Genomic DNA, 24582 nt, shown 5'->3' with positions numbered 1-24582 from the left:
TTTATGCATGGAGTATTAACATGTCCCCTTTCACTAAGTACCCTATGAGGATAGGGCACTCTTAGATCTTCAAACATGTATAACAAGGATCCCAGTACTTAGGATTTTTTTTTCTATGATCATTGAATTTCAGCTTTCATCTTGGGATCAACAATGGGAATTTGAGTAAAATCGTGTATAAGTTTATATAAATTACAGTTGGGAAAGTAAAGATGGTTTGAATATCGTTTGCTTATCGTTTTAAAACATTTCTTTGCTAATGTGCTCAGCAAGAACAATGCCGAATTGGTTGCATTTGACGTTCTCGCCATGACCCACCATCAACTGTTGTATGTGGTTTTCAAAATAAAATAAGTAGCAACATGTATGATTCTCATTTTGTTTCTGTCTAGTGGAAACGCATTACTTCAGCGGTGTCTGGTATGGTTCAGTTGTGCTTAACAGGTGGCTGTGCCGCTGTGCTGTGTGATCAATTTCCCTTCCACCGTTTTGCATTTGTGTTAAATTTTCATGTCAATTTAATGTTCTATAGGTTTCTTTTTCACTCACTCTGACACACACACACTGAACGTGGCCATTTTTACCTAGCTAAAACCAGTTTTATAATGGCTACTTTTTTAACAGTTTCAGAACGGCCATTAAAAAATTAAAACTTCTTTCCCTGTTTGAGCCTTCATTTTTTTAAAAATAAAATGAGCAAAGATGAATTTTTTTTTTTAAATAAAAAATTTAAAAGAAAATATATATATATATATATATATATAAATTTTTTGAACAAAGAAGCATAATTAAATTTAGTATATTTTATGCATGTAAATTAATTTAATATTTTGATTATTTTTTACTAAGGGGGAGGAGTGACTAGCTTTGTCTAGGTATAAAATACGCTTAAATATGATATTTTAATTTGTCCAGATTTTGTATATATTTTTAGCGTCGTGATTTCAAAAGGGTAAAAAAAAAAAAAAAGAAAGAATAAGAAATTGGGTGTCATCAGCTAGAATCAAAACCGAAACTGTAGCATTGAAAACTGGTCACGTTACAACTGTACCAATGTGACAGGCATCAGAACTGATTAAAAATTAAAAATAAACATGAATGTACAAAAGATTTTTTCAATTTGGACCCATTTTTGACCACTTAAAAACTATTTTACCTGGCTAAAGACCCATAAAAGAACAATCCGTAAAAAATCCAATCATTTGAGACCACTAGTGCTGCTCTATGACTTTTAAGTTCTGGAGGAGATAAAGTTTGAAAATATGGAGACAAACAGACAGACCATATAGCCTTTTATATATTAGATTTATTTATTAATTTTGGGGAATTTTCTACTTTCTTAAGATTTTTCGTGGTTAATTCTTTGGAAATCCAAAAAAATGTCACTGGGGTCCCTGATGTATATCTGATTCTATGCCATGTGTATAAGGCACAAATTCATAGCTTTTCCAACAATTCAACTTCTTCGAATTATATTAGTGGGCGAAACAGGAGGAGGAGGAGGAGGAGAGACAGTAATATGAGCATAATGAAAAAGCACATAGTAATCCTCATTCAATTCCCCGCAACATTGGATCTTCCCACTAGTATCCAAATTTTCGGTTTCAATTCTAGCTGATAGTACTCAAGCTTGGTTTGTTAGTTTTACAATATATGAACACTAGTATTTTAGCCCGGCATTGCCCGGGTGTTTGGAGTTGTATGTTGAGCAGAAAAAAAAAGTAGTCAATTTTTTTAACTTTAACCCCTATTATGACCCTTTAACATTTATTGTTTTGGGCTAAAATAAAGTTATTAATTTAGATCCATGTCCAAGAAACCTATATCTAAAATTTCAAGTGGTTAGACCCAAAATTGTCGGAGGAGTTTGGTAGAGTTCTCAAAGGCCAAATCATTGACTCCTTAACAGCCTCTGGCCGAAAACCGATTACAAAGATTTTCCAAAATCTCAGCATCCTGTATATCAAATTTCGAGTCTGTAGACTTAAAATTGACAGAGTTATTGTGTGGGGGAAATGTACAGACACACGTTCACTTTTATAGATATATAGATGGGGAGGGGGTATTTAATGCCAAAATACAAGAAACAGTTTTCTTGTTAGTCTTAAAAATTAAAATTTTTAGGTTAGTTAAAGCCAAAATTGAATACAAATTGTAAACACAAATTGCCATTTTATCTATGGATGGGACGGTGGTCGTGGGTTAATACTTTTCCCTATCGTATCAATTAACACTGACGGATCAAAAGAAATTACAAATTTACTCAATATATGTTACTGTAACATAAGCTGATAGATATTCGGTAGGTTTCTAACAGTATTTTGTACAGTATTTTAGTTTTAACTCATTTTCCCAAGCTTACGTATTCAACACAAAGTCCGCCGCCATTTGCATTTTTCAAATACATCGGTAAACACTGTATGTTTTTCGAGCTGAATAAACACTTTACATTAAATAAAAACACTAAAAAATTATCCAGTTAAGTAGAAAAGTTACTTATCTTGCTTTTGATAACGTTTTATTTGTTATATATTTGTTTTTTTGACAACTTTTTCGAATCTATGTGTATAGTAATACAAACCAACGACTTTTTGTTCTTCAAAAAATTATTGTTTTTATAACAAACAGGGCTTTGTTAGTTATTTATGGAGTTAACCCTAATGGCACCTTTTGAAACTGAGGGAGAACATTATGCAACAGCTAAATCTTAACCTTGTTAGTGAAATTTGGAACTATGAAATTTTGCAGAAGTAGTCAGATGGCATTTAATGTATGGAATCCATTGACTAGTTGTACTCTTTCATACAAGAAAAAAGAGGGGAAATGATTCTATAATGTTTAAGTTATTTCCTCTGAATCAATCAAACTTGAAAATCATACAAATTTAAAAATAAGAATATGAAGGTTCAAGGTTGTGAACAAGAATATATTCAAGATTTCATTAATTTCTAGGCAATGTCGGCACAATAACATTAACACATAGGTTTTCATTAGATTACTGAACCGAGTAACAATGAATTTGGTTAGTACCAGAGAGGCATTGTACCTATTTACTATGTCGCCCCACGGGACAGAGTTAGACACCAGGGTCGTTTTTTAACGTGGAGAAAAGGTACAAAAATAAAAATTGTCTCAGTCGTGAAGGATTTCTCCTCCACTGAAAGAGAACGAGAAATGGAAGTGCCGCATCTGAAGAACAGATACTACACTTTGATCTAATGTCACCATCTCTGACCAGGATAAACATGCGATTGGAAACCACTTGTGAATGTAATATACTCTAGAAACTTCATTCTTGGAAGGAAGCTGACTTAATTCATTCAGAGTGAATACTGTACCTGGTGTAACTAGGTAACCTCGGATCACTAAATAGGTAATGTGGATAAGTGATACCATTAGTAAATTAGTAAATACATAGAACTATGTGCAATAACAATTAGAAAACAATAAGAATAGTGAATTAATGAGATGCTCTTTTGCAAAGGAATATGCGAATTAATTAACTTTAGCATGTGATGAATTGCAGACAATTGATTGGTATATTAGAAAGCTATTATTCTCTTTTGAATTCCTGAATAAATTGTCAAAATGAATGCATTCAAATAGTGCGTATTTCAGCAACAATCATTCATTTTTACATGTAGGACTAAAAAAACATGACTTCTGTTAATTCGTTAAAAATTTTTTTTTTTAATTGACATAATCAGTCCTGCATTTTTTAGATGAGTGATGATTGTATTCTTTGGATTAATTGGACTAATGTTCTTATCTGAAGTGTTATTTGCACAACGTTTCGGTTGATGTAACTATCGACCTTCTTCAGGTGTTATAAGTCGCCATATTTAGTAAAAGAAAAGGGGAGTTAACTATGCTTTAGAGGTCTTGTATTTAGGTTCTAATTGAAAGTTAATTTACAAAAAAAATTATAAAGTCAACAAAAATATCAAGCAAAATACTAGCGGATATTATTTCTTAAGTATTCATAACAAAAGAAAGGGAAAGGGCTAATATTTAATTTGATCCATTAACCAATAGTAAGTACTTAAAAAAAAAAAAATAAATAAATAAATTTACGCAACAAGAAAGGCACCAACGAAACAATTGTTAAATCACGTGTTGTCTCGTGGTATCTATTTTTTAATTTTTTTAACAAAATGTGTATCTATTTTCTAATATATTATTATGTAGCGACAGATAGGAGATAAAAAAATAAAGAAAAGAAAAAACGGGGAAGGGATAAAAAAAAAAAAAATAAAGAGGGCTAGGGATCTATCGATTAAATTCTAGAGTTTAAAGTTAATACCTTAAAAAAATCAAAACAGTTAAGGGGACACAACTGATAGTTATGAGATTATCTCCCTTGAATGCTAAAAGGACAGTTTCAGTCGTAGGAGATCCATCCTTCTAGGCTTTATTTTTCTATTAGTATTTATTTGCTTTCCCACAAAAGCAAAATGTGACACGAGGTCCTTTATTTTTTATTTGAGAAGTGGTTAATTTGTAACCTGTATTTATCTGTCTCCTACGGCAAGATGTGACACTAGGGTTGGAAAGTAGGATTGAAAAGCCAGCGCCGCTGAGAAGGAGTACGCTGGCCTAAAAGAAAAATAAAAAAATTTCCCTGGGCAGCCTTGTCAGCATTCCCCAGTAGAAGATAAAGCCTGGGAAGGTGGACCTCCTAAAACTGCACAGGTTCAGCAATATAATGCAATCAACAGGGGAGAAAAAAATCACTCGGCTATGTCCGCTGATGAGGCTACTTAAGCCCTTTTTGCAAGCTAGAGTGCACTGGATTTTCAATAACATCTGACATCATGGAGAGATAAACAAAATAAGTACATGCTATTGTGACTCCTTCTTTAATATCATTAGACTAATCTTCAAGAGAGCTGGAGAAAGATACAAAATTATAGGATACAAGAGCCGCAGCAAAAGAGAAATCTGATTTTAATATATGCTTTCAGAGCACAGAAATGATTTCCTCTACAATGATGAATATAATGAAGCAAGTGTTTTGCAACAATTATTTCCGAACTTGGAATGATTTACGTTGTAAATTTAAATCTGGTGAAATGTATTTTGAATTAAAAAAATAAATAAATTTTTTTATTCTGTTCTAGCTGGGGATGGGGATGCCAGATATTCACCCACTATCTCATACGTTCTCACTTCTTTTAAAGATTCTAATTATTCTTTTAAGTGCAATTGTTTGTATCTCTTGCACTTGATTCACCGGGTATATTTGCCAGGAAGTTTTTGAAATTATTTTTCACGAGTCTGGTTGCTCCCATAATTACTGGAAATGATGAAGATCTTCCTAAGATTTCAATTTCTTTTCATGTCGTACATAAAGTTCTTGAGATTTCGTTATCTTTTCCCTCTCAGCTCTGTTTAATCCAGCATCATTGGAGACACTAACTTCTACTAAGGTCGCTTCTTTTTCCTTTGTGATTTAAAAAAGGAAAATGAGCTCTTGTTTTGTTATAATTATCAAAAGTTTGTGACAAATTAATTGCCGTTTGGAAGGCATGTAGTTCCTTTTGCTAAAAATAAATGAATACTAAAACTGCAATATTTGATTCCAAGCAAAAAATAAAAGAAATTCTTACCTGGCACTGAAATGGCCTTTCACCAGTATGAGTTCGGCCATGATTCCGAAGACGGTCCCGCTGCGAAAAGGCACGGTTACAGACGGTACACCTAAATGGTTTCTCCCCCGTATGGCAGCGTTGGTGGTTCTTTAAGTGATCCTTGCGTGAGAAATTTTTCTTGCAATACTCACACGTAAACGGACGCACACCAAGGTGAGTTCGCTCGTGGTTCTTGAGGCGGTCCCTCTGTGGAAACACCTTTTGGCAATACGAGCAACTAAAGTGTTTCTCCTGGTCCGGTATTTGCTGATGTCGCTTTAGGTAGGCACGGACTGAGAAACCCTTACGGCAAACCTCACATTTGTAGGGCTTCTCTTTGCGAATGTTCATAAAGGACGACACCGTAGACAAAGGCTGGGGGACCATGTTAGGTGTAATGGGAGCTACTGTTTGCGTCAAGGCGATGTGTTGTTGGGTTTGTGTTATGTCATCTGGCAGGTGAGTTGATGTGAGCGTGGTTGTTGGTGACAGCACTGCGGCCGTTTGAAGGTTGAGGGAATTGGCAAGGGCTTGAGCTGCAGCAGTGTGGTTCAGATGTTCTAAGAGTTCGAACGGCTTGTACTCGATTTTCTCTTCCTCTTCTTCAGCAGTGACGACAACATTGGCGTTATTTGGAAGAATTGTCGAATCAGGCAGAGGCTGAACGGTGTACAATGTTTCAGACATCTTGGGGGAGTTTTGTTCGTTTCTATTATATCAAATAACTTTTACAAAAACAAGAAAATATTACAACGAAAGGGAGGGAGATCCTTAATGGAGTGTTTTCGTCAGTCTTGGTTGCATCGCAGTCTGTAAATGGAACTGCAGGTACATTTCCCAAAATGATAACATCAGAAATAAATAAATTTATTGCTAATCGGTGAAGCACATTACTTCCTTGGTTGAGGCTGGAAAAGAAAGGAAAAATATATTTAATAAACTATCAAGTTGGTGCAAAAAATTTTTTACCAATTTTAAAATTCCATTATGAAAATGAAAAACTTTTGAAAATCTTGTTTTATAGCAATAACGACCTCTGCTCTTCATAAGTCGATTCCATCTGCCAACGAGCTTGTGAGTCCCTCACTTGTAAAAATTATTTAGGTTTCGATGTGAAATATTAATCCAACTCATGTTCAGTCTCCTCTTGTGATGTTAACCTAAGCCAATCTAAATAGTTTTATAATCCTTGAAATAAGTGATAATCTGATGGAGCTAAGCCAGAAGAATATACAGAATGAGGCAAGATTTCCCAACCAAATTCTCCTAGATCTTTGGTCAGTAGTACTGTGTAAGGATGAGCATTTTCATTATAGAAGATGTCCCCTCTTTGTGTTAACTAAAGAAGGTTGGTCTTGACTTTCAGGCCAAGATCACAGTGTAGTATCTGTTCTGACAGATGCTGCAATCAAAGACCATTGTTCTTGTGGCAATGGACTATTGGTCCATGTAGGGGCAACCCTATATACCAAGATTCTCTCACTATCCAGCTCCCATTTCCCACCTCTTGGGAGCTGGTCCTCTTTTCCTTTTCCCCTCTCCACATTAAAAATCATGCCTAATTTGCTCAGTGTCGAAGCAACTAAACAGTATAGTAGAAAGTTTAATAAAGAAAAAAAAAATAAAACCTCTATAGAAATAGAATGAATGATTTTTTTCTGAATTTATTTTAAACGTATGAGGGCGAACTGAGATCGCATTTGCCGTTTTTTGGGTTTTATTTTTCTTCTTCCAGTAAACTCTTAAAATGGTTTCATCTGGTAGTTCCTTCTAACTTGCCTCCTCCTCATAAGGGCAAAGTTAGACAAAAGGTCATTTTTTAATGTCGGGAGAAGAAATCCAGTTTCCAACTCCAGTTACACTGGATTGGAACAAAAGTAAAAATTGCCTCAGTCTAGAAAGATATATTGTCTCAGTCTAGAATGACTTCTTCACTGATCAAGGACAGAATAGACTAATTATAGCATCAGAACAGATACTATACCTTATTCCTAGCTAAAAGACCAAGTTTTTTTTATTTTGCCTTTTTTAATCACTGATTTTTACATATGACAAAATGGATATTTATGTATATACAAATCAATGCATATTTGTTTTTTGTTTTTTTATTATAGAGTGAAGGATAGACAAAAATCAATAATCTTCAACACTATCACCACTCGTATAAGTCAGCATTATAGTTAGTCAAAAATCGTTTAATTTTAAAAATAAATATTAATTATATTTTTTTACTGTAAACCAAAAGTAAAAGACCATATTAAGCCGTAACTTTGCTTGCACAAGTGTTTTTCATGTACTGATTTGTATGAGTTATCAATGTTTTATTGCAGCAAAAAGTAGGTCAGTTATGACAGAAACATGGGCACCAGTGCCTTTAGATTAAAAGCTTAGATAAATTACTTTACATATAAAATACATTTAATCATACATAACAGTACTTTCCTTCCAGTGGTTATTAGTTTGTTTTTTAAACATTTAATTTTATTCATTTTCTATTAAATTTAATTCAATTATTCAGATCAAGAGCTGGCTTTTGCTCAAAATACTGAACTTCTTAAAAATAATATTTTTTTTGGGGAAAAAAAAAAAAAAAAAAAATCCTCTCAAATATTACCTCCCTTCCAGTGTTTGTGTATAAATACAATTATTTAACCACCCCTCCTCCACAAATATTTGTCTCTATGCAAGTATGTTGCTGCAAGGATTATGAACTAATAAACATTTAAGATGTTTATTATTATTTATAAATTTAGTACTTACACTATGTACTTATGCTACGTACTTATGCTACAAACTTGAGTTAAAAATGTCTTTGTGGTTTGGAGGTGACAGCAGGAGTTTCTTGGGTTCTTCAATTTTCCTGTGTAAATGCCCCACTCATATTATTCTATACCTTGTATTAAAAAAGCTGTTACCACTGAAAATTCAGAAGGAAATTATCAACAGCAGCACATTTGATTAACGTCCATTTTACAGGCTGACATGCTTTGGATTTACTCTCGTCCATTCTTTCAACGTAACCATTGAAGTCTTTTGTTTTAAACACATCTCTCTATTCTGTCCAGATGTAATTTTCCTCTGAGGTCATCAAAACAAGTCTGTATTTTAGACTTACATTACACATCTATCATATCATTCCCATATCATTTCTCTCCATCTAACATGTCATCAACTCTCAAAATAGTTTCATGTATCAAACCGTTTTCATTCTATGATTAATAAAGATAATCTTCTTTCTTATTCTCTCAGTGTTTGGTCTCTCTACCCATCTACTGATCTCTGTTACAAATTTTTCCAATTTCCACACGAAAACAAAATACAAGCTTTAACCCAGTTCCCCAACATGCGCTCCTACTACCAGGTTTGCTTTTAAAACATTAGAGGTCTATGTTCCAATTCACTTACAGTAGACGAAATTGGTTTTATTATTTCTGTGTGAAATGAACATTGGTTGGTCAATTCTATGTATAGATAGTCGAGAACTGACAGACGATCCACAAATTTTATATTGTAAATTGGTCAACATTGTTTTAAAAAAGAATGCATCATGTATCGTATCAGGTATAACTAAGTGGTTAATTGCTGGTATTGAAAATTTTATATCCTCCAAGAAATTTAAAGAGAAACCGAACAGCCAGTCATCGCACACTCTTGAATGTGCTGTCATAGATATCACTGGTTCAATTGCTTTCAATAAAATAGATGATCTGAAAGCAAAACCGTTTTTAAAACTACCTGCAACCACTGCTAAAGTGTTTAAGAAAATGCAAAAGGGTCATATGCTCAATCAGTTAAGTCTAGAATAATCAAACAGATGCTAGGTTTCCAGGAGTTTTGCCGAATAACAAGTAGGATTCTGAACAGATGTAAGACTTCCATTTCAACCATAATTCTTTCCACGTGGCCATAACATTGATGTCTTCTGTTCTAAACACAGCTATTCTGTCCAGATGTAATCATCTATCGTCATCAGAACTAAGTCCGTCTTTAAGACTTACATTACATATCCATTATATCATTCTCACATCATTACTCTCCTTTTAACAGGTCATCAACTTTCACTGACTAGGTTTCACTTCCATGTATCAAACCATTTTCATTCTTCTATGGTTAATAAAGATAACATTCTTATTCTCTTAGTGTTTTGTCTGTAAAACTGCATCAAATTCATCCATTTTGCAATTATGTTTGCTTACTCCCAATATTTCCCCTTATGTCTGAAAACATTTTGAATGAGATCCATATATCTGCCATATATCTTGCCAAACATATCAAGAATCTTGATGCCAGCAAGGCAACTATTCCTAACAACATTCCAAATCATATTGATTAGGAAGCGCAACTGAGACTAGTTTACATTCTTACAAAGTTGTCCAATAATTGTTGTTCTGTTGTTTAAAAGAAAAAAGCTTCCTATCACTTTAAAAAAGTAAAATTTAAATTAAAAAATATTGGAGATCAGTCTTCTGCGTCTCAGTAGAGACCAATCAGTTTTCTGTGCATCATGATTAAGTTGTTTAAATCTGTGATACATCAAGAAGTTGTCAACAATTTCAATAAAAACAATATCCTTAATGACAAATAATATAGATTTCATACTGCAAGGTCAACAGCTGACATTCTGACTGTAATATCACAGAGGATCAGCAAATCCATTGGCGGAGCTTCATTTCTAGAGTAATAGCTCTCGATATACCAAAAATTCTTTGATAGGGTTTGAGACAAAGCTCTGCTTCACAAGCTTGTTATAGAATATCTGGAAACATCTTCTCAACCACGAAATCCTTTCTCTCTGATAGGTTTATAGAACATAGTTGCTGATGGTCAGAAAGCACACTATCAACACTGGCATGCCACAAGGATCAATTATGGGCCCAAACCTCTTCTTGATATTGACCAATGATTTCCTTAGTCAAATTCGAAGATTATTTGTTGACATCTATACAAATGACACAACTATCTATGGGAGCATTTCAAAGAGGATTAATGGTAAAAGATTTTTTCAGATTCTCTCTCTTCTGATCGGAGCACATTGTGTGATGAGGAAAAAAAAAGGAAAAAAAAGCAGTCGGTTACTTTTAATTCATATAAAACCAGGTTTCTCCCCTTTCACCACCAATGCTCAGATCCACACTTTGCCCCAATCAAAACGGATAGTGCTCCCCTTGAGAAGGCCCTTTATTGTGATAAGCTTCTAAGATTGACATTCACCCTCACTCTAAAGTGGAGGACTAAGGTTTCTGAAAAACTGTTGGATCATTCTATTTCTCCAGAAACTATGCCACTCCCGATACAATCCTCTACATATATTAGATACGGTCGAAGATGAAGTATTGCTGCTACAGTTGGGGTGTTGCTCAAAATATTCTCTTCTATTACATAAATCTCACCTGTCTGTTTAAATGTATGTATGTATGTATGCCTGCCTAAAACTTTCGACAGAGGCGATGGATTTTCACAAGATCAGTATCGTTTTAAAGCTCGACCCTTCGGACGACAAATATCGAAAAATTGGCTAAAAACATTAATTCCTTCACCTTCAACTGAGCCTTTTTCTACAAGGAGGGGGTCAATTTTTTCGCCGACATTTGTGCAAGTCATTCGAACCTCACATAAACGACGTTATTTTGACAACTCGTGACATCACAATCGCAGTGAATGCATTGATAAGACCGTTTGTTCTTTTTTACCTCCTTTTCCTCTAGCATGTTACAGGTTGAAGCCTGCTTATTACTCCTAATTTTTTTTTTTTTTGCACTCAACCAACACCCTAACCCTAACGCCTTCTCTTTCTTTTCCACCTTCGCGTCACAGGTTCGAGCCTGCTTGCCTACTACAACTTTTTTCTTTTCTTTTTGCTCAATACACACCTACAAACACTCGGGCAATCAGGCTAGTCTACCTTAAAGTACAAATCCAGACTTCGAAATCTAGTGGGAATGTCCTCTTCTCTTCCCTGCAGCCTCTTTCTCAAGAAGAGATGTTGCTAGTTTTTATCAACTCTATCATCATTTCTATTTTCAACCGAGCAGCTATTTCTTTCTGGTTCCCCTCACCCGAGTAAAACATTTGCAACAAAAACTCGTCTAGCTACAACCACTGTAAATATTTTTCCTTTCTGTGTATCTAAAACCAAACGAAACTTCCATGAGTTGAATTTCTTTCCAAGAAATGTCCATCTATGGAACAAAGTACCATGGGAGCTGCTTACTTGACTACAACATTGTTTTTTTTTTTGTTTTTATGGAGATCACCTCAGACAAGGCATGAAGCCACTTGACATAAGGAGCTAAAAAGAAAAAAAGAATAGTACTTTTAAGTGTTAGATGGAATAGATTCTGACCCAGAAAACAGCAATTCTTCCTTCTTTTTCGGATACATCGCCATTGGAATATGAGGACTAAAGGACAATAAGAAAAATGAGAGTTACGCGGCTGACAAAAGCAAACCTAAAATCCACTTTCTACTCTCCTGTCGAACTGTATTATTGCATAATCAAATTCAGCCAGATACCACCATGGTCGCCAATCCTCAAGGTGTTTATCCAATCATCCACTTGAAACGGACCATTAATCTTTGTCCTTTTGGGGTTTTGATGAGCAATGATGCATAAAAGAGATAAATAAATAAATAAAAAGACTACACATGCTTGATAGATTCTTTTTTTGATTAAAAGTGGTAACACTCTTCAGCGTGTCCACAGCCGAGATTGAACTCACTACACGAGTTTGTAGTAACTTAAATATTGTTGGTAGTCGAATACTTGATGCCTCGCCAGGGCTATCAAAGGTATTTTTTATTGTGACGCCATCACTAGATGGGGTGCCTACCATGGCTTAAGAGAGTCCTATCTACCCCCGAGAGAAGGATAGACTGCACCAGTTTCTCAAATTGGTTATTTTACCTCACGGTACATACAGTGCCTCGCCTTCCCAAATGGTCACCCATCTGGTAGTGGCCAGGCTCAACATTGCTTAACTTTGGTGATCTGGCGTGAACCAGTATGTCAACATGATTGTGCCGTATGTAGACTCTGCTGGTTAGTAATGGCAGAAGTTCTCAACCGAATCCTAATTCCCGCAATCATTCTAACACCTGCTCTACCCTGTGTTTCAATGGTATCACCAAGGTAGGTAACAAAACAATAAGTTTGCGGTCCAAATAAATATTTTCTCCAAATCTGACTTCTCATCCATCGTCATTGTCTTATACTTCAAGCACACAAACTGGTCATCATCTCTATCAAACTACGAGTAATTCCAACGAACTTCTTGTGCACCTAATGCTTACCACGACAAACTGCACCCGATTCCCTTTTCATAAACTTTCCCTTGGCCTTCGGGTCAAGATCAAAGTGTAGTATTTGGAATATACAAATTGTACATAGTTAAATTTTACATTGAACGCTGGGGTTATTAGTTAGATTAGGATCCACAGAGTGATTGAGGTATTTTGGTAAATGTTGCCAGTCAAGAGTAAGACTTCAAAGTCTCATCTGTTACATAGTCAAAAAGACCCTGTACCCTCCCCCTCCTAATTTCTTGTAGGGCCTTGTGCCTAATTTTGTTGAATTGAATTTTTTGTACGTTTTTTATGTTCAATTTTTTCTTTCTCAATAAAATATATAAACAAGATCAAAGTGTAGTATCTGTTCCAGCAGATACTGCACTTAAGATAATTTGTACCAGTCAATGGAGGGGAAACCCTCTATACTGGGACAATTATTATTTTTGGTAACCAGAGTGACCCCTTTTAGGGGAGCTGGTTTTTACCTCACATTAAAAACGGCCTTTTGCCTAATTTGCTCAGTGGGGGAGCAAATAAATACCATCTGTTCTTCAGATGCTGCAAGCAAAGACCATATGTGGGGGCGACCCCACATATAAGACCTTGGTCAATGTAGGGGCAACCCTTCATACCAATTGTCACTATCCAGCTCCCCTACTCCCTGGGGAGTTGGTCCCCATTTCCCCTTCACTCCTCACATTAAAAATCGGCCTTGTGCCTAATTTGCTCGGTGGGGGAGCAAATAAATACCATCTGTTCTTCAGATGCTGCACTTCTATTTCTTGTTCTCTTTCGGTGGAGGAGAAATCCTTCACGACTGAGACAATTTTTATTTTTGTACCTTTTCTCCACGTTAAAAAACGACCCTGGTGTCTAACTCTGTCCCGTGGGGAGGCATAGTAAATAGGTACAACTATTTAAGAAAAAGGAAAAAAAAAAAGTAGATAAACATTTGGCTTTTAATGAAAAAAAAATCATCTGTTAAATTGAAATAAATAATCTTTTTCTCATCTCCACTAAGCAAATACAAAATGAACAATTGTAGAGACAAAAAAATGATATGTAAAAGTGCTAGTGTAATTGCAAGAGTTAGGAATAGGTGGAATAAGTTCAGGGAACTTGTGCAGTTTGATGATGTATGGAAGTGAAACCTTGAAGTGAGAGTTGACAATATGCATTGCATGGAGAGAAATGATATACGAATGACATGATGGTTGCAACGATAGGTTAGATTTGATGACCTTAGAGGTGAAGTAAATCTAGACAGTATAAGGAGAATTGACTAAAAGACTACTATGTAATCATTGGAAATGTGAAATGAATTTAAAATTTTATACTTTTAAAATATCTCTCTCTCTCTCTCTCTATATATATATATATATATATATATATATATATATATATATATATATATATATATATATATTTAGTAATTTGATTGATAATTTAAAATTTAAAAATCAAATTATAATTAAATTAAAAATCCATTTCATTAAGAAGGAACAACAACAAAATCAATTATTTATACGATCGTTTCGGAAAACAGTGTTTTTATTGCGGTAGACATCAAGTTATGGACAATAATTATTACATATAGTTTTTTAATAAACAAGGTTTTCTCATCAGCAAATTGTGAAGGGTTTTTATTAAATTTAAAAGACACCATAAATAAACCTAGCATTAAAAGTAAGGCAGATGTATCTTTTAATTTTTCGCCTTTTGAAATCAGGAACTATGGTTAAAGTACTCATATAGATGTTTGCTATAGCTTTTCACCTTATCGATATAGCAAACATCTATATGAGTACCGTAACTTGATGTCTCCCACAATAAAAACACTGTTTTCCGAAACGATCGTACAAATAATTGATTTTGTTGTTGTTCCTTCTTATGAAACGGATTTTTAATTTAATTATAATTTGATTTTTAAATTTTAAATTATCAATCACATTACTAAATATTAAATTAGCTCTAGGATATTTACCTATCAAGCTTATTATATATCTAAATTACAACGAGCACTTTTTCTTTCCTGTATTTTAATTAAACTAGTAATTTCACTATTACATTAAAATACACTCTGCTCTTTAGACTATTGTTCTAATCTCCTTTAAATATATATATATATTATATATATACAGCCTTTGAGACTTTACACGACCGGTCGCCACGGTCAATTGAAAATTTCTTAGGGCGACCAAAAGTCGTAAATCACTTGCCCGCCAATCAATAAAATTTCTTTAAATAAAGAAACGGGAAAAACTCATTTATTTTACGCTCCTCATCATTTGTGAATGCTTTCATCTCTAGCTGTGAGACCGTTGGAATATCGTATTGGAAAAAGAGTGGTCACGCTAAAAGTCAACAAGAGGTCAAATTTACACATTCGGCGTATAGTCAAAATGTCGCCTTCATTTAGTTCTCTGATTTTAAAATTCATCTGGAAAAAAAATTCTTCGATGCTACAACTACATACCCTTCATGCTTACAAAAGTAAAGACGAACATTTGAAAGAGGTAAAAAAAAATTGTTTCATCAAGCACGCAACGAAAATTAAATTATACAACAAGTAAGTAATCATATTTTTCTCAATTATATAAATTCAGATATTTGCATGCTCTTTTTTGCGCAACTTTCAAAAAATCATCGATACCCAATTTTAAAAATAATATTCTAAATTTTAGAATGTAGTTCCGAGGTGAATTCTTTGTTTAATAGAAACAAAAGAGACCAATTTCTGTTCTATATCAAAGTTTTTTTTCCATAAATTACAAAGAAAAATTGACCGTTTAAATTTTAAAAAGATATTAAACCATGCCGATTTTCTAAGAAATCTAGTTCATTTCAGCTAAATGGTATTTTTTTGAATATCGGAAATTTCGGGCCACGGAGATCTCGTACCAGGAGATTTCAGTCCACAATCGTGAATACCCGGAGATTTCGTAACACTTTTTTTTCAACACCCACGGTTTAGGCTAGATATTTTAATTTTTGTATGAAATTTTACAACATAATTTGGGTATCGGAAGAATAGTTTGTTGATATTTTTATTAAGAATAAAGAAGAAAAATATAATTGAATTGTTGTAAAATTATTTACTATTATCGACTGAAACAAAGACATAAAGTCGGACAAGTAAAAATATTTTGGGGCGAGTAAATTTTCCCCTCACACTCGACCGGCGGTCGAGTGATTTTTTTCAAATCTCAAAGGCTGTATGTATGTATATATATATATATTTGTTTTTATAAAGTCACCACTTCTTAAAGCCCAGAAGCCACTCGAGGATAAGGGTTAATAGTGTACGGTAGTCAACAGGACAATATCATAGTAATCGTTAGTAGTGGAACTTTGGTAAATTGGATTACTTAAGGGAACGGCTCATCAAGAACTTGTTTATGTTAGACTTGAAGACAACCATATTGTAGTCAGCTGGAAAGCAGGGAAACGGGACAGAGTTCCATAAGCACACAGTTCTAAGAAGCTTTGTTCAGGCACAGATAAAGAATGGGGGAAATTATTGATAGTGGTTTCAGCTAGACGAGTGTTTTTGTGAAAGTTTGGCAATGGGGGGGGGCAGCATAGATTGGAGCTCAGATGAGCACTTACCATGAAAATAATGATAAAGTAGAGACAGGCTCGCAATGACTCTTCTGTGGGAAAGAGGTTGCAACAAAGAGAAAAGGGCATCTCCCACTAGGCTATGAAGTCTATTTTGAACTATTTTGAAGTAGGATAAAATGTTTCTAGCAGCTCCTGCCCAGATGTGGCAACAGTATTCCATATGTATATATATATGCACTTTCATATAAATAATTGAATTTATTCAATAAGTATCACTAAAAAAACAAAACAAAAACAAACAAACAACATCTACGTAAAAATGCAATAAATTAGTAATCCTGCAAGATAGCTCAGTGGAAGAAGCTTAGGCTTCTTATCACAGGGTCCCGATTTCGAATCTCGCTAGATTCAGCCACTCTGATGAGTCGTAGACAACGAAACACGTGTCAGTGGATACTTATATTAAAAAACAAAATTATATATATATATATATATATATATATATATATATATATATATATATATATATATACATCAATTAAAGACTCCTAGGCACCGCAGAGTGTAGGAAACTAGTTATTTAGCAGTTTAAATAGTTAGAAATTTTGTAAATGAACTTTTCAAACTTATAGATTAAAATGCTTGACTTGTTTATGAAGAAACCGATATGCATTCTGGTCGATTTAATGTTCACGTGTTAAAATGAATTTACATTTTGGGTCAATTGTAGAATAAGGAATGTTTGTTTTAATTTTATTGTCCGTATGAAGAGCTTAGAAAAAAATAATTTAAGCATGTAGTCGTGTTTTGTTTACAAACGAGATTTTATAAAAATTCGTTTCAGTTTTCCCTCATTTTATTTTTAAATAGTAAACAATTCAATGTGTATTTACATTTAAACGAGAATGACAAACACACGTTTCCTGACGGTTTTATAAAAACAGCGATAGTTATTTACTTTTTAAAGCGTTGAAAATTAACTTTATTGTAATGTTTTAATCGCTGGCGGCCATTTTTTTTTTTTTTTTGACAGAAATACTGTATTTCAAATACACAAAGAAAAACACATTTGTGACATTTTTTTATTTTATTTTTGAAAGTTTCAAATTTAACAAAAAATGAAGAATAATAATCGATAACTTAACAATATCGTTAAATAAAATTTTAAAAAAATGACCGTTAGGCCTACTTTAAACTTTAAATACAATTTAAAGAAAACAATTTTTATCCCAAATATCTAGACAAAACAAAGCGAAATGTTACAACAGTCAAAGAGTTCTTATCCTATAACCGAACCTAAATTATTAGTGGATATAAATGATATGCATAAATGATGTTACTTTCAGTTTTATATTGCTGAAATTACCCAACGTTGCCCGGGACGGAAGTCTTTTTACTTCATTTTTGTTTCAGTTTTAAAACTTGCCTATTTTTTTTTTTTTTTTTTGTCACCAATTTATTTGCATTTTTTTAAAACAAGATCGTTCGGTCTTTAATGAATTACCTACCCACGAGGGCAGATTTTGAGACGCAAGATCAGTTTTAAATGCGAGGAAAATCCAACATCTAAAAGAGGCACTCTGAATTGGGACAAAAACTAAAATTGCCCCAGTGTAGAAGGATTTCTCCTTAAGTGGTCGAGGGCAGGACAGATTTGGCTGAGAGTCAAAAGGCCAAAGGAACAAGGACACGGTATCGTTTAAATGATCATGAAATTTTTAACTGAACAAAATGGTTATAAAACTATAACTAATTTTGTTACGATATAATTATATAAAATGAGCCCCCCCCCCTCCCCAATTTTTAATAAAACGTGAAGATTTGCTAAGAATTTTAAAGCCAGTTTAAATGATTGTTCAAACGTTTTAACTACTTCCAAATTCCTTTCAAATTTCGGAGGATAACGAAATAATATTTTTGTTTTGTTTTTATCAATTTTGTTCAAATTAGTTTATGTATTTAATTTATTAAAACTAAACCAGAATACATTTTGATAAATTTCATTACGTAATTAAGATTTTGTTTTTATTCTATGGAAAAATATATGTAAGTCAAGTCACGTAAATACAAGAGAAGTTGTCATTCAATGTTACTTTCTCAAATTGATTTTTTTTATACATTTCTTGAAATGGACGCGAAATGCACGAATTACAAAAATACCATTAAAAGCAAACATAATAATCTAACAAAATCGATTTTTACTGGTAAGTTTGTTTCGTAAAAGATTTTCGACATTTAAGATGGAATGCGTATATTTTTTTGGTGCTTATTTTGAATTACACTTAATTAAAAAATATATATACAATGTATGTATGTACTCGTCACGGAAGGAAGATGTCACATTCCAAATATCACGTAAATTGATCAAGCATTTTTCGTCAATGTGCACGAGTTGTTCAACCTGCAAAAGATGTTTATTCCGAAAGCCGTTCTTAATAATAGGGAGGTTGTAGGTGTTTATTCCGAAAGGCATTTTCTTATTTTCAACATCCCCATGTTAAGAACGGCTTTCGGAATAACCATCTTTTGCAGGTTAGACAACTCGTGCACATTGACCTTTTGTTTTTCCTCTTTATATTTTTTTTAAAGTGTAATTCTAAATAAGCATTATATATATCTTTTCTATATAGTAGAAGATGGACGGGAGTAAAATTGATGAAGTTCTAGAATTTAAATTATTGTTTAAAACGGGTCCTTTCAATCGCCTCTCCATAAGGAAAGGATTAGACAAAACTCAGTTTTAGCTCTCCATAAAGAAAAAAAAAAAAAAAAAAAAAAAAAAAGGAGCACTCTAGATCGAATCAAAAACTAAAGCTGCCTCGGTCTAAAGGATTTCTCATTTACTGGCCAACCAAGAACAAAAAAGATTAAGTGTAATATCAGAACAGATACTTGTTTTACTTCTAGCCTAAATAAAGGCCAAGAAAACTTCAGTCAAATCAGTACATAGACGCACTTTAATAACTTAATTTTGTATTTGTTTTTAGTGTTTTATTCGTCTGTAACTTTTGTCGTTGTTGTCCGTTTAACTTATATATTAAAATTGCGTAACAATTTTTAATATTTGTGTGTGTGTGAAAAAAAGAGAGTATATTTCTCACATCGACATGTCTTAAATCCACCAGAATGCATTTAGATTTTTTTTCGTAAAAAAAAAAAAAAATTTAAAAAAAAAATGGTTAAGGCTTTTAAATTGTCGAATTGTCGAATAGAAATCATTTTTGTCTTGAAAACTTAGCAAATCCTCATGTATTAAAAGATTTAAACTTTCGAAAGCTAGTTGTATTGGTTAAAAGGTCGCGGTCAAAAAAAAAAAAAAAAAAAAAACGCGAGAAAAAATTGTTTTTGTTAAAGATTGTTGATTATTATTATTATTATTATTATTATTAATGAATTTAGTAAATCAAAATTAAGGATCATTTCAAGTGAAAATTCGAGTTTCGTTTTTAGATAAACATGGCACCAGATCAAATTCGGTGGTCATTTTGTTTTGATTTAGCGTATTCACGTAATGTTGACACATTTCAATCGTACTTTTCTCGATTTTATATGCATAATAATAAATGGATCTAAACTAGAAACGATTCCTCATTTAGTGTAAATAACAAAAACATGAGCATTTATAGTCAACACAAATTTTTTAGCGTTCTTCCCTGGTCGCGATTTTTAAACATTACCAACTATTTACACCTAATAATTTATAAATAAGGATTAAACAAATGTACTCTTAAGGAAAAGGAGTTATAATTTTATAAGTTGGGCTAATTAATAAATTAATAATGTAATGATCAAACAATATTAACTTTAAAAAGCCTGTTAGTTAAAAAAATTTTTTAAATGGTATAGTTTTTTTGTTTTTTTTTTTAAGAGAAAAAAAATGAAAGTAAAAAAGATTCCCGGGCAACGCTTAAGTATAGCTAATAATATATTTAAGAAAAATTATATTTTCAATAAATGGAACCGGAAAGGAAGGAAAATAATTATTAATTTCTGCGTGTATTTTCTAGTTTTACTATATGTGATATAGTGCCTTTGGCTCTTTGATATGACAGGGGCGAGGGGCGCATGTGAAAAAAAAAAAAAATCGATATTTTCCTCTGATTGATAACCTCACAACAAAATGCGTTCATTTCCAAATTCCTTGATAGAATTGACCGCAGATTCGTTTCTTCTCTTAAACCTAAAAACCAAAACAGTAATTTCTCAACCGTTCGAACTAATCAACTATTTTACATTTCGTGTTTAAGGTTCCAAAATCATTTCCGAATTTCAAAGTTTCACAATCGTAAACAAACATCAACCATAACAAAGCGATCCCCCTACACCCCACCAAAATACATATATTAATACTGCATTAAAATAGATGTTTATGCATATTTTAGCTTCGAAAGGTATTTGGAAGTCTTTCAACTGGCGAAAAGAAAAAAGTTTTCGGCATAAATTAAACTATGGTTCCTTTTCGTGCTTATACAAACCAAAAGAAAATATTGATTCCCGAACTCGCCCCTGTCGTATCAAATAACCTCCCGTTAATTATTTCTATAAAAACCGCTAAAATAATAATAAAAATTAACTAAGTTAGGACCCCCGCTTTTTTCTACAGATTTTTAAATTTACTAGAAAGGCAGATGTTTTGGTTTTAAAAAAATCTTTTATTTTCGATATTTTAAATAAAAACAATATAGTTGTTCAACCGACCCCATAAATAAACCAAAATTCTGCGAAATGTACATAGACAGAGGGGAAGGGGGCTTCTAGCAAAATTTCCCTTCCCTCTCAACAAATAATCAATGTCTAAGAGAAACTGAACGAAATTTCATGCTTTCTAAATACTGATTGCATCTTACGAAAATCTGTCAATATCGTTTCGAAAAATAAACCAGAAAAAAAAAAAAAATCTTAGAGAAAGAAAGAAACCCTCTCCTTCTCTCTCGCTCACACACACACACACACAAGATTTATAACGCAAAAAGATGGAAAAAGAAAACATTTAACAATAAAATAGAATGAATTGTGATTATCATTCGAATTTAATAAAATCGTAAAGAAATACAAGAAGCCATTTCATATATATTTCACCAAACTTTAATTATTTATTAATAAAAAAAAAAATTCTACAAAATCTAAGGATTCGTTTTGTAGCCACGTGTGTGGAACTTTCATTTTTTGTCTTGCAATAATTCGTTTGTTTTAAAATCTTTTAATTTTCTCTTTTATTAATATATGAATTGCGACATTTTTTTTTTTAACTTTGAGAGACAGAAACATATATTAGTAAAAATAGAAAATGAAAAACTCGAATGTAACAGCGAAGTTGAGACAAACACAACCAAGTGTCAAAAACGAAAGCGAAAAGTTATAACAATGGCTAAAAAAGTAAAAACATCTTCTCGAAATAAAAAAAAGCAAAGGAAAATAAAAATAAATGAATAATGCAACAAAAATAAAAATATTGCAATTGTGTTTTTTTACATCTTTTGTGAGATTTAATATTTACCATTTTTTATTTTCAATTTCAATAATTCAAACCTTTAAACAAAAAACAGAAACATTTGAAAAAAAAAAAAAAATAAATAAAAATGACTTAATAAAAATTAAGATCTTCGCATATTTAAATTTATTTCTTTTTAGAAACTTTTAAACATAAGAGTAAAAATAAAACCGTTTTTTCTTTTCAAACAAAAAAAAAGCGCTAAAGGGAATTCAAAATGTTTTTAGAAAAGAACAATGAATTAAAAAAATCATTTAAAAAAAAAGATAAGAGCAATAATAATCGATAGGTCTACCAAAGAATTTGAACATTTAACAAAAATAATGAGATTTATTTATTATTTTGTATTTTTTTTTTTTAAATAAAAGCTTAAAGAAAATAACAATTTGTTTTCGGATAAAGAAAGTAATAAAGAAAAAGTTCGAAAAACGGAACTCATGGCGCATATTTTAATAAAAGACGAGGAAAAAAAAAAAAAAAAATTACACCGATTCCCTCACCGATTTCGCCGTTATTCCAGGACGATCAATAAACAAGATCGCGAAAGATATTTGAAATGAAAAGCAGAAAAAAAAAAGCAGAAAAAAAAAAAATCATCTGCGATTGAACAGTTAGATTTTTATTGACAATGAAAACGTATAAATAAAAAATTTATGAAATATTGTTTGCTTTTATTATTATTCTTTTGCGGTTAAAAAGAAAGAAAAGAAAAGCAAGATATTGAACTTGGTCTTTTAATGTTGGAATCGGATTTAATACTAGTATATTATTCACATATATTACAATATTAGTAATTAAAAAAAAAAAACGAATTCATTACTTGTATTGTTATCTTTTAGTTTTTGATTTAATAAATAAATAAAAAAAAATTTTAAAAAACGCCAAAAAAACAAAGGGGGGGCACCTCACATTGTTAGAATTTTAACCACACTTTCACCCCTAAAATAGAAAAAAGCTAATCTCAGAATAAAAATATCATTAATAATTATTTAATTAATTATAAAATTTATCTTATTAAAAAAATAATAAATAAATAAAGAAAAACAACTTTCTTAATAACTAATTTGCGACTTTTGCGGAGTTTTTAACAAAACAAAACGAAAAAAAAAGGATGCCCTTTTTTATATATACACATATATATATATATATATATATTGCAAACGGGACATGTCGAGAGATGAAACAGTTTGTCAAACAAACAAACAAAAAAGAATTTTCCATTAAAGAAAAAAAAAATGTTTTGATTCGAAAAGAGATGAAAGTGATGTAAATGTGTAGGATTTACTTACACTAAGAGTTTCAATGCGAGATGCCGGTTTATCTCCTTTTCCCCGTATATATATTTTCTTATGTCTCTCTCTCTCTATGACACAAAGGATTTATGTTCGCCAAAGCCACATGTCACTAGATGAGGCGCAGCAAGTTCTTCTTCTTCTGTTGGGACACTCCACACACGAACACAACGTAAACAACGAAAGGGGACGCAACTCTTCCTCTCTCTCGTTAGATAGCAAACGGCCGTCAAACTAAACGAACATATACAAGTCAGTTACTAATCACCAAAAAAAAAAAAAGAAAAGACTACAAAACACTTAAAAAAATTTTTTTTTTTTTAAATCCAACAAAAACCCTTCAGAAAGCTGTATAAATAATCTAATTAACACAAACCGATTACATCGATACAAAAGCACCTGCCATTCACGTGTGTTTCGTTTTCACTCAGCGTCCCAAACTCTGTCTCCATCTTATCTTCACTTCTAAACGATTCGATTTGTCGTTTTAATATTACAAAATCGAGTAATTGTATAAGATAAAGTCAGGGATAAAACCATATATCCTCTCTCTCTCCCGTTTTGGATTTATATAGTAGCGTAGACTAAACTCTCAAGCCCTTGTTCAACTAGTCTAGAAATATAACAAGTCTTTTTGAGTATCACGGCATTGTTTGCAATCGTCCTCGAGGTATCCAATACTAGTTCGGATGAAGATTGCGCAACTCTTGTTTAACTACACTTGGGAACCGATACAAGTTTTTAAATTCACCTGTAGTATAAGTTGCAGTAGCAAAGTGAAAATATTTAATAAAAAATTCATTTAATATCGATTTTAAATATAGAATCAATATTAAATTAAATCTGAATACATCTTTAAAATGCAATTTAATGCTAAAACCTATAAATCGAATAATCATAAAGAATGACATCTTTTGAGAAAAGAATTTCGGACGTTTGAAATCTATGCAAACTTTATTGTCTTAAGTTATCAATATTTTAAAATTAGTTTGGGTAGAATATGAAAAACAAATCATGTTTTTATTTCATGTGTATTTATATATAAGGTTTGTGTAGCGACAGCGTTTGTAATGTACTTTACTCTTAAAGCTTTGACAATTTTTTTTATGTGAATATAAAGAACGGGGCGCCCCAAATTCTCTTTAAAAACACGATTATTTTCGCTGTCGTTCGTTTTACAAGTACATCGCAACTTTAGATGTAACAGAGTGAAAATATTTTTTTTTAACAAATTTAATTTAATATCGCTTCTATTTTATTTATTTTTTTTTTTTTAAGAACATGGCATTTTGTTTTAACTTTAACATTAGAAAACAAA

General features: G+C 32.3%; 1 protein-coding gene across 1 annotated transcript in view; it reads right to left on the bottom strand.

Annotated features, from left to right (window-relative positions):
- The window catches only part of LOC145242077 (uncharacterized), a 60814-nt gene extending 36861 nt beyond the window's left edge, over positions 1-23953 (bottom strand). Inside the window, exons 1-2 of the mRNA XM_080104987.1 lie at positions 23262-23953; positions 5610-6538 (exon numbers count right to left, since the gene is read on the bottom strand). Of these exons, the coding sequence (XP_079961113.1) occupies positions 5610-6317 (708 nt within the window). The 5' untranslated portion in view covers positions 6318-6538; positions 23262-23953. The remainder of the gene's footprint in view (positions 1-5609; positions 6539-23261) is intronic.
- Positions 23954-24582: the final 629 nt, after the last annotated feature.

The sequence above is a fragment of the Euprymna scolopes genome, chromosome 21, assembly GCF_053919585.1.
Source record: "Euprymna scolopes isolate OS-2025 chromosome 21, ASM5391958v1, whole genome shotgun sequence".
Classification (NCBI taxonomy): domain Eukaryota; kingdom Metazoa; phylum Mollusca; class Cephalopoda; order Sepiida; family Sepiolidae; genus Euprymna; species Euprymna scolopes.
Note: the sequence above shows the minus strand (reverse complement) of the source record. Positions and strands in the feature narration are given on the sequence as shown.